This window comes from Panthera uncia, chromosome D4 (assembly GCF_023721935.1).
Source record: "Panthera uncia isolate 11264 chromosome D4, Puncia_PCG_1.0, whole genome shotgun sequence".
NCBI classification, from domain to species: Eukaryota; Metazoa; Chordata; class Mammalia; order Carnivora; family Felidae; genus Panthera; species Panthera uncia.
The window spans coordinates 78,818,969-78,832,790 of NC_064807.1; the positions used below are offsets into that span (position 1 = coordinate 78,818,969).

At 49.7% G+C, this 13,822-nt stretch overlaps 1 protein-coding gene across 1 annotated transcript in view; it reads right to left on the minus strand.

The window, feature by feature from the left end:
• The window catches only part of TTLL11 (tubulin tyrosine ligase like 11), a 236,875-nt gene that overhangs the window by 53,068 nt on the left and 169,985 nt on the right, over positions 1–13,822 (minus strand). The window contains 1 exon segment of the mRNA XM_049637428.1: positions 7,884–7,967. Coding sequence (XP_049493385.1) covers positions 7,884–7,967 — 84 coding nt within the window.

Consider the following 13,822-nt stretch of genomic DNA (forward strand, 5'->3'; position numbering starts at 1 on the left):
GGGGGGGGTCCAGGTGAGCGTACATTGAACAGAAGCACTGCGAGTGGTACCCTCAGCTGGTTTTCTGAAACATGAAAACCCTGGCAGAAGTGTACCCGTTGCCCAGGGAACGGGGAAATTCAAGTTGTTACTGTAGTTCCTTTGGTGATCATGGATAGACGTGGAGCCCGGCAGAAGGCCCGTTCCGACCCGGTGAATGAACAGTTCTTGCTTCTTCAGCCATGGCGCAGAGACGGGGAGACCCCCGGGCGCCTCTCCTGCCAGGCTCGGTGTCTGGGAAAAGGTGGCTGATGCCGGTACCTACGGCCACTAGCTGTGGTTCAACCCCTAACGTATGGAGTAATTTCCCATCTGGCATCTATTGCCACCAGAGCAACCGCTTGGGAAGAAACAAGCATATGCCCATTTTACAGGTGAGAAAATTGAGTGCTGTGACCACGAAGCAGTGAGCACCGACACTTTCACTTCGTCTTTGCTCGCTTGCTCTCTGCCCCCTGAGAAGCTTAATCTGTGATAGCGCTTGAATTTGCCAAACAGATTCAGTTCTTTCCCTTACTCTTAAGCTCTGGGGCGCTTTTAAAAGTCACCTTCCAAGTCCAGCACTTGCCAGTGAAATCCACCCAGGTGTCCCGCTTGCATCCAAGCTGAGCACGATTTGTTCCCCGGCCCCCCAACAAACCTGCTTCTTGCCATTTCCACCCGTGCTGTTTTTGGCAGCTCCTTCCGCTAAGTGAGCCAAGCTCAAAACCCCAAAGTCAGCTTTGGCTTCTCCATCTTCCTCACCTGGGTTCCTGGGGACCTGTACACAATCCCTTTTCTATTCAGAGGCTCTGATTCAAAGCTTCTGGGGAGTGGGAGCAGGGAGCATGGTGCTTAACTGCAGAGGCTGCGGGGTCAGGGCGTCTGGGATCTTGCTGACTCCATGCCTGTGGGCTAAGCGCCTTCTCTCATCTGATCCTCACCACAGCCGTGTGAGGCTATTATTATTCTTAATATGATTCCCATTCTCGGCATAAGGCATTTTCCTCTGAGACATGAGTGCAGTGACATAATTTGCCCAAGGTCATAAGGATCGGCTGGACACAAGAGCCTCATTCATAACCAACACGCAAAGCTCCTTCCCACGTAGCTGTAGTTTCCTAAGAGCAGGGCCCGTTGCCCACGTTTTGCATCACAGAGTCTGAGGGGTGAGGACCTGACTGAGGGTCTGAGCTCAGAGCCAGCCAGCCCAGGTTTACCTCCCACTCTGACACTTTCTCATTGTGTGACTTTGGGGAAACAACCAGAAAATACCTAGAGGTCTGTAGCTTGCTGAATAGTGGCCCTAACCCCTAGAATCTGGCAATGTGATTTCATCTGGAAAAGGTCTTTACAGGTGTAATCAAATTAAGGCTCTCGAGAGGAGACTATCCCGGGTTTCGAGTAGGCCCTCAATCTAGGGATAGGTGTCCTGAGAAGAGAAAGGCGGGACGAGATCTGACACAGACACACGCGGAGAAGAGGCCGTGTGAAGACGAGGCAGAGATTGGAGTGACACGGCCACAGGCCAGCAAAGGCGGGGAGCCACCACAAGCTGGCAGGGGTGAGGGCGAGTCGCCCCGGGGGGGCCTCGGGAGGGTGGGAGCGCGGCCCGGCTGACGCTGTCCAGCCTCAGAACACGAGAGAACGCCTGTCTGTTGCTTGAGGCCAACAGGTGAGTTGTTTCGGCAGCTCTGGGACACCAACCCAAGGTCTTTGTTTCTGAACTGGGCAACCCCACCAGTAACCGCGAGATAATGTGACTGAGAGCAGCCGGAACGGTCGCGGGTACACAGTAGGCCTTCGGTAAATGTTAGTGGAACCGAATTAAGATATCCTGAGTCATTACCTTGGAAAACTTCTCCCCAGGACACACCTGGCTGACTGAATTCTGTCTAGAGTATCAAGCTTGTAAAATGTTTTAACTTCAGAACCCAAGAGCCAGAAGGAAGAACCACGGGGAGGATCTCCTCGGAGCCCAGGTGTGGAGGATGAACGAGAAGCCAGCAGGGATGTCTGTGTCCTTGCAAGGCTGGTAACTAAGTGCTGGCCCTTCTCCAGCTCTGATGAGCCTGTCACGGTGGATTTCACAAAACATCTGTTTCGGGAACAAGCCTGTTGTTTCAGGCAAGCTCTAGAGATAATAGTATGTTTTTCCTATACGCAGCAGTGACATGTTCACTGAAGCTGAATATTTCTAAATGTGACCAATTTCTTAAGTGGCAGGAGCCCATCAAACTCTTCAAGAACTTGGACGGCATGTGGGCAGCCCGGGCCGTTTCCTTGGCGGCCACAGATCGGAAGCAACATTTGCTCTGGCTTGTAGGGGAGCGCTTGGGGAGCAGGCAGGGGGAGTGGGTAGGGAGTTCTCAGAAATGCGTCCCTCTAAAGGTTATCTTAATTCTGCAAGGGAGTCAGGTCCCTCGGCCTCATGCATATGGATGCAGCAGTAGTTGAATGATAACGTGCAATTTTTCTTCCTCACGTTAATTGGCTTGGGTTGGCTACCGAGTGTTTGACGAGGAGACGCTATGCCGGCGCACAGACCGATGATCCCCGGGACCCGAACGCAGCTTTGCTGGATTTGACTCACTTCCGGCCCAAGATAAGAATGCACGGGTGCGGCATCCCATGTGAAATGAGCAGACCGTGCCTTGGCATGAGATAGACGAAGCAGCAGAAGGCAGACCAGCAGTCAGGGAGGCGCAGGGACACTTTCCCTGTTGCCCCACAGGCAAAGGGGAAATGAGGATTCACGAGATCTCCAAGTAGCTTGTCCTCTCCTCCTTTGTCCTCGGGGTAGGAATCTGATCCGAGGAGAGGGGCTCCCGCCCCTTGAGTGGGCAGATGAAGGCCAGAACGCACCTGCCCTCACAGGCCACCTCTTCCTGTCCTGGCTGCTGTGCGCCTTGGGAGTCAGGCCTGAACGATGTGGGGGTACCCAGGCAGCGCCAGCCCACAGCGGGGGTCTGGAGCGAGCCATGCCCCATTCCCATTAGTCTGCTTTAGCCTTGGCCTCCAGAACCTACTCCAGGTCTCTGCATTCCGGGCTCTGCATGGCCCCAGTGTCCTCCCTCTTCTCACCATCTTGAGGCTGGAGTCCCAGCGTGCCATGGGGTCAAGCCCCTCCTGGCTGACCGCTAAGCCCCCAAGGCCAGGTCTGTACAGCACAGAAGGCGGTGACTCTTGTCCAGCTTCCCCTGAACACCCTATGCCCCACAGACTGCTTCCAGAGAGAGAGAGAGAGAGAGAGAGAGAGAGAAAGAGAGAGAGAGAGAGAGACGGGGCAACACAACCAATGCAGTTAGAAAGGAAAGAGCTTCAAGTCACAGGGACGGGGGGTGGTCCTCCTCCCGTATGTAGACGCGGACCGAGCTCTGGCGACAGGGAGTGGTTTGTCCAAGGTTTCCTGGCGCTTGGGCTTTACAGGTCAGGAAGAGTCCAGGTTTCCCATTTCCCAGTGCAGTTTGCTGTGACAATATCCTTGCCACTTCTTTCGGCTAATATCAATCAGCTCTGTGCAGACAGGGCCGCTGTCTGTCTCGTTTCTGACTCTCTGGCAGCAGCAGCAGCTTGGGACCGGGCCAAGCAGGAGCTCCATAACTGTTATTCAGACTTGGCTGAAGAGATCTCCTTTGTAAAACAAATCAGATGCAGACCTGTTCCCGAAGCCAACACAAAGGTGTCATTTCAGGATTCTACAGACACCTCAACTACCAGAAGGGAGGGCTGTATCTGCCTATAAAACGGTGCAGAAGTAGAGAAGAATGCGAAATTTACTTGTCGCGTCACTGGGTTGATTTGTTCCCCGCGTAACTATGATCTTGTGTCCGTACAGGATCAGCCGCTGTTTATCAGGGACTGTGGCATCCAGGCCCTGCCCTGGGGACCCTGAACACAGGTCCTATTTAGTCTTGCCCTCATCTCTGCCAGGTAGAAATTATTGGGCCCACTTTACAAGTGGCTTGCCCAAAGCCACACAGCCCACAACCGCTAGGGCATGGATTCTAGTTAGGTCTGTGCTGTTTTACCAAAGTCAGGGAGTTCTGACGTAAGAAAGAGCAATGCTGTGCAATGATGTGTAATGATAATTTACTCGGTGCCAGGCAAGTGATGGGTGTGAACCCATCTAATTCTCACAGCAACCCCACGAAGGGTCATCTCCACCTTGCAGGTGAGGAAAAATGGGCCCAGAGATGCCAAGTCACTTTGCCAGGGGATCCCAGCCAGTCTGGAACCCAGGGAAGAGTGAGAGGTGGGGAGACCTCAGAATAAGAGGCAGGAATACAAGAGGGCCTCTGGGGCTGGGCTGGACTTGATAGTCATGTGACTTCGAGTAAATTACTTAAAACAAATTGTAAAACATTTTCATAAAGCAGACATAACATAAACTTTACCGTTTTAGTCATTTTTTAAGGGTACCGTTCAGGGCTATTAAGTACATTCATACTGTTGTGCAACACTCACCACCATCCACGTCCAGAACTTTTCCACGTTCCCAGACGGAAACTCTGTGTCTGTTAAACATGAACTCCCCATTCCCCGCATCCCCAGCTCTGGCAACCATCATTCTACTTCCTGTCTCTATGAATTTGACTACTTTAGGAACCTCCTGTGAGTAAGTGGAACCATATAGTATTTGTCCTTTTGTGTCCGGTTTATTTCACGTAGCACAATGTCCTCAAAGTTCATCCATGCTGTGGCAGGTGTCAGAACCTCCTTCCTTTTAAAGGCTGAATAATATTCCTTTGTGTGCGTATACCTCTTGTCTTCCGTCCCTGCATGGTCACTTGGGCTGCTGCTACCTGCTGGCTGTTGTGAGCAGTGCAGGTATGAACATGGGTGCCCTTGGACAAAACGCTTTTGAGCTCATCAATTTCTGCTCCCAAAACTGAGCCGCCAGCTTTGCTCGCGACTCAGAGAAGATATTTAACACCCACACAGTGCCTGGGTCAGAAACCAGACAGAAGAGAGTAACTCCCAAACCCCGCAAGTAGCCCAGTCTTGTTCCTCTGTCACCTCGGTCCACCCACTTCTCTCCATCTCCACTGCTGCTCCCCAGAATCTAAACTGCCATCACCTGTCACTTCAATGGTGGGTCACCTGAATTTCAATAGCCCCATCACGAGTCTGCCTGCTTCCAGCTTCCCCTTCCAACACATCTTCCATATCATAGCCGTGGCCCTGAACCCGTCCCTGGCTCTCCCACTCACTTCTTTCCAGTGCTTGTGGAAACGTCCCCTTCCCCGACAGACCTCCCCTGGCCACTCTGCTTACAGCTGTGACGCCCACTCCTCGCCAGCCTCTGAGTGCCCGCCTTGCTCCGTTCTTCACCACAGCTGTGCTGCCATTCATCAGAGCATAGATTTTACTCGTTTACTTAGCTGATGTCTGTCTCCTGCCCTCTTACCACCCCCAACCCCAATAAAGAACATGAGTTTCACAAAGGCAGACATTTGTGATGGTTCTGTTCACCACTGGCTCCTCAGTCCCGGCACACAGTAGGCCCTCACTGAATATTGGCCAAGTGCGTGAATGCATGAATGACTGACTCCCCTCTGCCTGCAAGGTCACTGGCCCAGTCAAGTCCTTTCACGTGCCGGCTCTGTCCCCTCCAGCCCCTGTCCTTCCACATCCCCATGTGAACTCCAGCCAGACCACAAAGCTCTCCAAGTCCTTCCGCTGTATACTTACCCTGGGGCCTTTGCACGTGCTGTGGCCTCTGCCTGGAATGTCATTGCCCCCACCTTGCCCTGCCCTTCTGCGGGTGTGGGTGACCCCTTCACTGTGCTTCACAACGCTACTTTTCTCTCTTTTCTGAAGACTTTTCCACACTGTACTATGACTGCCCATGTGCTTATCTCTAGCTGTTTCTAAACTGCTAGTTCCACGGGGGCTGGATCATCTTGTTTGCTCTCAGATTCTCGGGGCGCTGAGCATGCTGTCGAGGCACAGAAAATGTCAAGGGAGAAAGGGAGCCAAGCTCTTGAGTCTCCGCTGCCTCCCCTGCGGAGCGATGGCAAAGCTGATCCTGCAGGGCACCAAGGGGTGGACACAGCGTGTGATCTGTGTGACATCTGCCACCGTGCCCGGCATTGGGCAGGCATTTCACACCCGACGCTGACGTAACGGAGGCTTCGCATGCACTGGCGGAGGACCTGCTGTTTTCACTGTTCTAGAAGCCACCAGCTGATGTCCTGCCATCGTTTGTCACCTCTGGGGGCCACACCGATTAAGTGTCAGCCCCAGAGAGAATTCCTGTCCTTCCCTGTCCTAGCCATCCCATTTTGGCAGCTTGCCCGCTGAGTAGAGAAAACCTCCGAGTCCGCTCTCTTCTCAGAACCAACTGTGTTTATTATCAGCATGTCACGGAATTGAGAACGTCCAGGGATTCCAGGGACCAGTGGTGCTGATCTCTCATTTTACACCTAGGACACAGGTTTAGAGAGGTCTTCTGACTTGCTCACGGCTACGCAGCTAGTTCAAGACCTCATTTTCTCTTTCCTTTTGGCAGAAGTTTAATTCTGTTTGGTTGAAACTGTGGGGACCCTGAGGAATTTGGTAGGTTAGTCTAAAACTCTCACTTGGGCTGACCCAGTGAGACCAGTATTTTCACTGTGCCATGAGTGAAGAGAGGGGACACGTTTAACTTCTGTGACCTGCCAACTAACAGCATCGAGTCAGTTTTAGGTGTTGGGAAACTCTTGTCCCAGGGACCTTGTCTACTCTCCAAACAGAAGAAATAGAAGGGACTATTGACCCTCTCACTCTATCCCCCTAGACAACTGGCCGCCACCAGTGAAGGGATGGTGATGTCCCGCCCTGACCGCCACCACTCTCCTTGGACACCTCCTCCATGGAGAACACCTCTGCCTGCCCGAAACTGTGCTTCCCTTTCTAGGGGCACAGGATCTTTGCTCAGACTGCTTTTGGGGGGGAAGAAGCGGGAGCAGGGTAGGGGGGTCTGGCACTCAGGCATTGGCAGAAGGATCAGGGAGGCAAGGGAGGGGTGGCCTGGTTGGAAGTGAACCCAGAACTCCCTCTCACTTAGAGGGAGTCATCAGCCGCCTCCAACAGACTAATTCACAACCCCTGGTCCCAGAGGAAATCATTATGCCTAATTATTATTATTAGGCATAATGACTAATTAGTAAAAATAGCTACCATTTACCGAGTGCCAACTTATGCCTGGTACTTAATGCATATTATTTCTCTTTTCCTATTTTACACTTCTTTATTTTCTATTTTCCTAATTATCAAGTCAATATAGGTTCATGGGAAAAAATATTTAAAGATACCAAAAAAGCAGAAAAAGGGGGTAAAATTCACCCTTTGTTTCACCATCCACCTTCAGCCACTGCTAACGTACTGGAGTTTTCTTTCCAGGATTTCATCTGTCTTTCCGTTTCTCTTTTTCGTTGTGTGCGCGCACACAGTATGTGAGATTTAAGACAGCTGTGATCACATCCCCCCCCCCCCCCAAATCACTTCTGACTCCCACAGTATCCTGTGAGTTGGGCACCATTATCTCCATTTCACAGATCAGGAACCCGAGGCTCAGAGAAGATAAGTAATTTGTCCAAAGTCGCACAGCGGACAAAGGGTTGGACGGGAATTCCTATCAAGCCTTTCTGCTGCTGAAACCTGTCTCCCCACCCCCCACCAACTCTGCCGTGTTGCTTCCCACACACTAAGGGAGAATCGGGGTCAGTTCTAACTACATCTCTGCTTCTGCGACCCCGTTCGCCTGCCCGTGCCCGCCGGACCACACTCTAGGAGTTTTCGAGGCACAGAAACCGAGAGGGGTAGCCACAGGTGTAGGAGATGTAGACGAGTTTAGCTACGTCGACTCCACTGGCCAGTACCTGACTACGGGAAGCTGTGATGAAGGCATTCTGTCAGAAACCGGAGGGAATCTGTGTTTTCTGTCCGTATAGATATCTGGAAAGCTGAAATCAGAAAGCATAATGAACTACTGTTTGCAAGCTGGTGGGCACAAGACAAACGCAAGTAACTTCTACAGGGCAGCTGAGAGATGCTCAGGATGCCTCCGGCGGGGCCTGCAAAGGGCCTGGACACCACAAACACCCCGGAGGGGAGGGGGCCGTGAGAACCCGGGTTCCACATTTCCTCAAATGGTTGGAACAAAGCCCGAGGGCACAGGCGTCTCTAAGTTGGCACCGAGCGTGATAAGCAGGCAAGATAAACGTGTGGCCCTTCCTACGTGTCGAGCACGGGGCAGAGGGGATGTGAGATGAGTAAGACAGTGCCCCTGCCTGCACGGGCTGCCAACTGGTGCAGGGAGACACCTAGAGAAAGAGTGTTCCATTACGATGCGGTAAGTGCCGAGACATAGCTACAGAAACCCTTTTTGTTCAAAAAGCCGCCAGGAAGGGGATTCGTGACTGAGAAGAAGCTGTGTGACGAAGGGCAGGAACGACTTGATTAAAGCTCATTCCCAAAATGCTACGTTCAGACCGACATACAACAATAAAGGCAGAGAACGAAAGACTATATCTTATCTTTATCTTATCTGTCTCAAATTTAGGAACGGTAAGTTGCCACACTTGGTCCCTTGATATTTTCCAGGATCTTCCTCCCTCGCAGTGTGAACAAGATGTCTAGAGTATGTTTTGCTTTGCTGCAGACAACGTTCACCTTGAGCCTTATTTCTGCACGCATGGGCGCGCGTGTGTGTGTGTGCACACGTGTGTGTGTGTGTGCACACGTGTGTGTGTGTGTGTGTGTGTGTTCCACCGTCTGAAGGTCCGGTCATCTCTAACCTAATAACCAGGAGCTGTTGACTCTACCTTCTGGATCCTGCCAGAGCCACAGGATGCTGTGAATGTTCACGGCTTGGAACGTTCCCACCTTCCGTTAGGGGCTCAGATCCAGAGGTATTTCCTAACATCCACCCCTGCTAGTGCTGGGGGCCTCAGCCCTGCTTCCTGACTCCTGGAGGAGCCGCCACCCCATCGGCCCACCTCCCCCTGGGGCCCGCTCTCCTCTTGACAAATGGGGGAGGTCAGTTCTGAAGCCCCAGGCGCTGCCCCCTCAGCTCCCTAGCTCACTCACCCTCCTCTGTTCTGCCTTTCCTTCTCCCCCTTCCTTGCTCACTGCCCAGACCCTCTTGTTCTAATTATTCCCGACAGGAGTGACTCACGCTTCTCAGATGTAGGAACAGAAATGTTGTGGCTGCACTGAAAGGTATGCGGAAGGAAATCAGCAGACGCCTGAACTTCGGCCAGGGGGACGAGCAAGGATGACCACACAGGCCCCAGTGCAGCAGGAGCGGGGAGCCCCTCCTCTGCCCTTCTGGAAGAGGCCGAGGCATCCAGCTTGGGTTCAAATCCCAACTCTGCCTCCTGGATGCTGGGGGACATTGGGCAAGTCACTTGGCTTGTCTGATCCTTTCTTTTCTCATCCTTTAAATGAGGATAATATCTCTCTTGCAAGTTGTTGTAAAGATTGTGATATTTTATATAAACATAAGTATACATATACATATGAGATTATATATACATATTTTTTATAAGTCATTTCAAAGCGTTCACTTTACACACACGCGTGCACACACACACATACATGCACACACACCCCCTCTAGGTTTAAACAGTGGCTGGCACAGGGCACTCCCCCACCTCTCTGGGCTGGCCGTGTCTACACTTCATAAATCTGTCACACAGAACAAATGCACCGGTATAATAGAGAGTATCAGATAAATGTAAAGTATTTAAAGAAAATACTGAGGTGTATTTTTTCTTCTGTGCTTTGAACGGAGTAATATTTATCCTGTCATTTTACAGCTAGGGGCTTGCTGGTTTTCCCAGCACAGCTCAGGGATACCAAATATAACGTGGGTTAAATATACAGGCCGACTTGGCTTCACACACTGTGTATGAAAATGAAACATAAACGGCTCGGATTCCCACATTCCTGACGGAGCCATCTTTGGAAACAGCATTTTCTCTTTGAAGAAAGTACTAGCAACTAAAAATGTTCCCATGTTTAATAATGATCGTCAAAGGGACATGGACAACGTCTTGTCTTTTATACATTATTACGCTTTTAGTATACGGTTCATCTGGAGCGACACCAGCCAGCCCCTCGCAGCTGGAGACCCGCAGAGCCCTGACCCTCTGCCAACCGGCTCAGTACCGTCCACACCTGGGGCCAGTCCCAGCCCGGCAGGTGGAAGCTCAATGGTCTTCACCCCGGCATCGTTCTTTCTGCTCTAAGCCTGGAATCCTCGTGCTTAAGAGGACACTCAGATTCTAGCAGCTACCAACCCCTTATGGAGATGGTCAATTCCATCCAATGGGGTTCCTGCCTCAGTGCCCGTTTGGTAATCTAGGAGTTTCCCACTAGGACAACACCCTGACCATTACCCCCCTGCCCGTGCCAAGTCCTCGCCTGCTGCCTCTTCTTCCGGGACGGCAGTGGCCATTCTTCCGGCCACTTTGTGCCATCTGGGTCCAGCTGTGAATGACCTGAGCTCATGAAACCGTGAGGCCACCAGCAACTAGTTGACGTGTTGACTGGCACCTGGCCTCCCATGCTCCTCCTGCCATCGTGGCAGCTATGGACCCAGGCAAGTCCAAGCTGTGGTTGGTCACGCTCTTCCACTCTGAAGAGCTCTGCGACTGTTCTGTGTCATGTTGCCCAAGCCCTCAAACCTCAGAATGTGCTGGCCTGTGCTGTCCATTCCTACCCAGCGGTCCCCTCTAACATTGCTGGTTTTAATGCTGTAATATCACATTTCCTGATACACGCAAATGTATACACACACACAAATATAAAAACATAGGTGAGATCACACAACTCTCAACCATCATCTCACTATCAGAAATGATCACTGTTAATATTCTGGTAAATTCCCTTCTACTCCTATGCACATAATTTTGTCACATAGTTGAAATCATACTATACACAAAATTTTGTGGCCTAATTTTTATTTGGCGTTGTGTTATAAGCATGTATCTGCCATGTCACCAAAATTATTTATGGAAATCTTTTTTTTTTTTAATGTTTATCTTGAGAGAGAGAAAGAGACAGAGCATGAGCAAGGGAGGGGCAGAGAGGGAGAGGGAGTCACAGAATCTGAAGCAGGTTCCAGGCTCCGAGCTGTTAACACAGAGCCTGACGCGGAGCTCGAACTCATGAATCGTGAGATCAGGACCTGAGCTGAAGTTGGATGCTCAACCAGCTGAGCCACCCAGGCGCCCCTTATAGAAATCTTTCATGACCGAGTGACTTCCCTCAAGCTAATGGCTATTTCAATTGTTTCTGATTTTTCACTACTTGGATATACATATTTAGACAATACATCTCTCTCATAATTTTGGATTATATCTTTGGTATAAATTCCCAGAAGTGAAATTTCTCAGTCAACAGGTATTAACATTTTTAAGGCCCTTGTTCTATAATCTTGCTTTAGTCCATGACCTTCTAAATTGCTAGAGAATGAAATCATAGTCACCAGTTCAAAGCTTTTCTATCTATAATCTTTTGGTTGCCATGAACTTAACTATTGAAATCACAATAAAATAGGGTGACACATTTTTCTATTAATTTCAACACAAATATGGGTTTAAAAATATTTCACATAGGAGTATGTGGAACTAGAAGTAATGAGATTAAGCAATATTTTCAAGTGACCCACAGTTTCTTTCCTACTAATAAGAAATAGTCATTGAGATTTGTATCTCTAATTATTTTTTAGATTCTTCTTCTCACAGCTATGAATCTGAATCTGAGTCAGCACCCTAAACAGCCAGAATTGGAAACAGCGAACTCTATTTTTGAGTTTCTTATGTAGAATGTGAACTTGGGATGAGCTGCTCAGAATTCATTTATGTAATAATTTTTTTTTGAAATATCTGTCTTCTCTGTGAACCCTCCCATGATTTCTCCAGGAAAAATTAACTACCCTTCCTCCCATAGCTCATTGCTAGTGCCTCATTTAACACTTGCTATGGTCTTCATCATATTTGAGTTATTTGTTCAACTTGCCCATCGGCTGGGAGCTCCTAGAAGGAACAACCTAGTGTGATTCCCAAGACGTACAATAGGCATGCAACATACAATAGGCATGCATAAACAGGATGAGGATCCATTTTCAATTTGCCAGGGAGCATGTGGATTCTGCCTTGCTCGGAATCTGGTGCATAGGATGGATCCGAAAGAAGAAACAGAAGGAGGTCCATTGCCAGCTCGGAGGCTGTCCACAGAGCAGTAGTCAGAAAACGAGAAAAAATACCAGAAAAAAAAATGTCTGTGGTTCCAAAACAAGAGAAGACCCCATTCATTATTTCACAGATATTTATGGATTACCTCCCAGGTAGTAGGATGGTGTTAGATGATGGAATCCAGAGAGGGAGAGAAAGCTCCTTCTGCCTTCCCAGAGCTCAAGGGGAAATAATAGTGGAGGTTGGTTGCCGTGGTCCTACTAAAAGATTATCCACGGATGAGGGAGAGGACATGTGCAAAACCGGGATAGACTAAGAGATAGTTTGGTCCTACATTCATCAAAGACCACCACCTTCAGTCAGTTATCTGCAGATCATTCAAGATTCTTCCAAACAATCACCACGCTGTGTCTAGAACATCCGCTCACTATTTCCATGTGGTAGCAAACTTTAAGGATGGGCAAGCCCTTTGAAATCTGCTAAATCTTACTACAAATTTCTCTAGGAAGTCTTACATAGAAGCTGGTTGGCCATGAAAAATCTATTACTTCTAACCAAATGGATATTTTAAAATATGTTATATATAATTGGGAGAAAAATGTCTAAGGCCTAAGGGTAAAGATTCATTAAGACAAAGCACAGAGGGGTGGGAAGCTTGGGAGTAAGACAGCCAGGAATAAAATTCCTGGGCTGCTGGTTCTTGGTCCTATCACCTTAACAAAATGCTTAACCTTTCTGGGGATCAGCATTTTCATCTGTAAAATAGGGATGATGATACCTATGTCCTACAGAAGGAAGGAAGAAAAGTGGGAGTATGAAGAAGAGGGCTGTCCATGCAGGTGAGGCACGGACATCTAGCACCCAAACATAAGGCAGTTGCATTGCTTAAGAGAAAGGAGACTTCTGGTGAGACCAGCTGTTGGGTGACTTGGATTCCAGTCCCAGTTTCTCCCACAGTAGCCACGAGACCCAGAGAATTCCATTCCCTCTAACAACCTCCATTTTCCCATCTGTAACATGAAAAGTTTGGAGGAGGCGACCTTATGGCTCCTTCAGGTTCTGACAGTTAAGCAGACCCTTTGTTTCTCTCTTCTAGAGTGTGTGAGGTGCTGGGGCGCCTGGGTGGCTCAGTCGTTTGAGGGCCTGACTCTTGATTTCAGGCTCAGGTTGTGATCCCAGGGTCTTGGGATCGAGCCCCACATGGGGCTCTGAGCTGAGCATGGAGCCTGCTTGGGATTCTCTCTCTCTCTCTCTCTCTCTCTCTCTCTCGCTTTCTTCCTCCCCAACTCATGCATGCACATGAACTCTCTCTCTCTCAAAAATGAAAGAAAGAAAGAAAGAAAGAGAAAAAAAGAAAGAGAGAGAAGGAGGAAGGGAGGGAGGGAGGAAGAAAGAGAGTGTGGGGCAGGGGACAATCCCCAGCTAAGAGCATTGCCAACCCAGCCATCAGGACTGACCCGCCTGCAGACTGCCTTGTCTCCAGGTTGGAGACTGCCCGTCCAGCTCACCACACAGAGTAATTAATTACTACTTGTGAAAGATCCCTCCACGTGCTGGTGTTTCATGAGCAATGAAGAGAGACCCATCTCCCATTTTGACAGTGCTGCACTGAACAT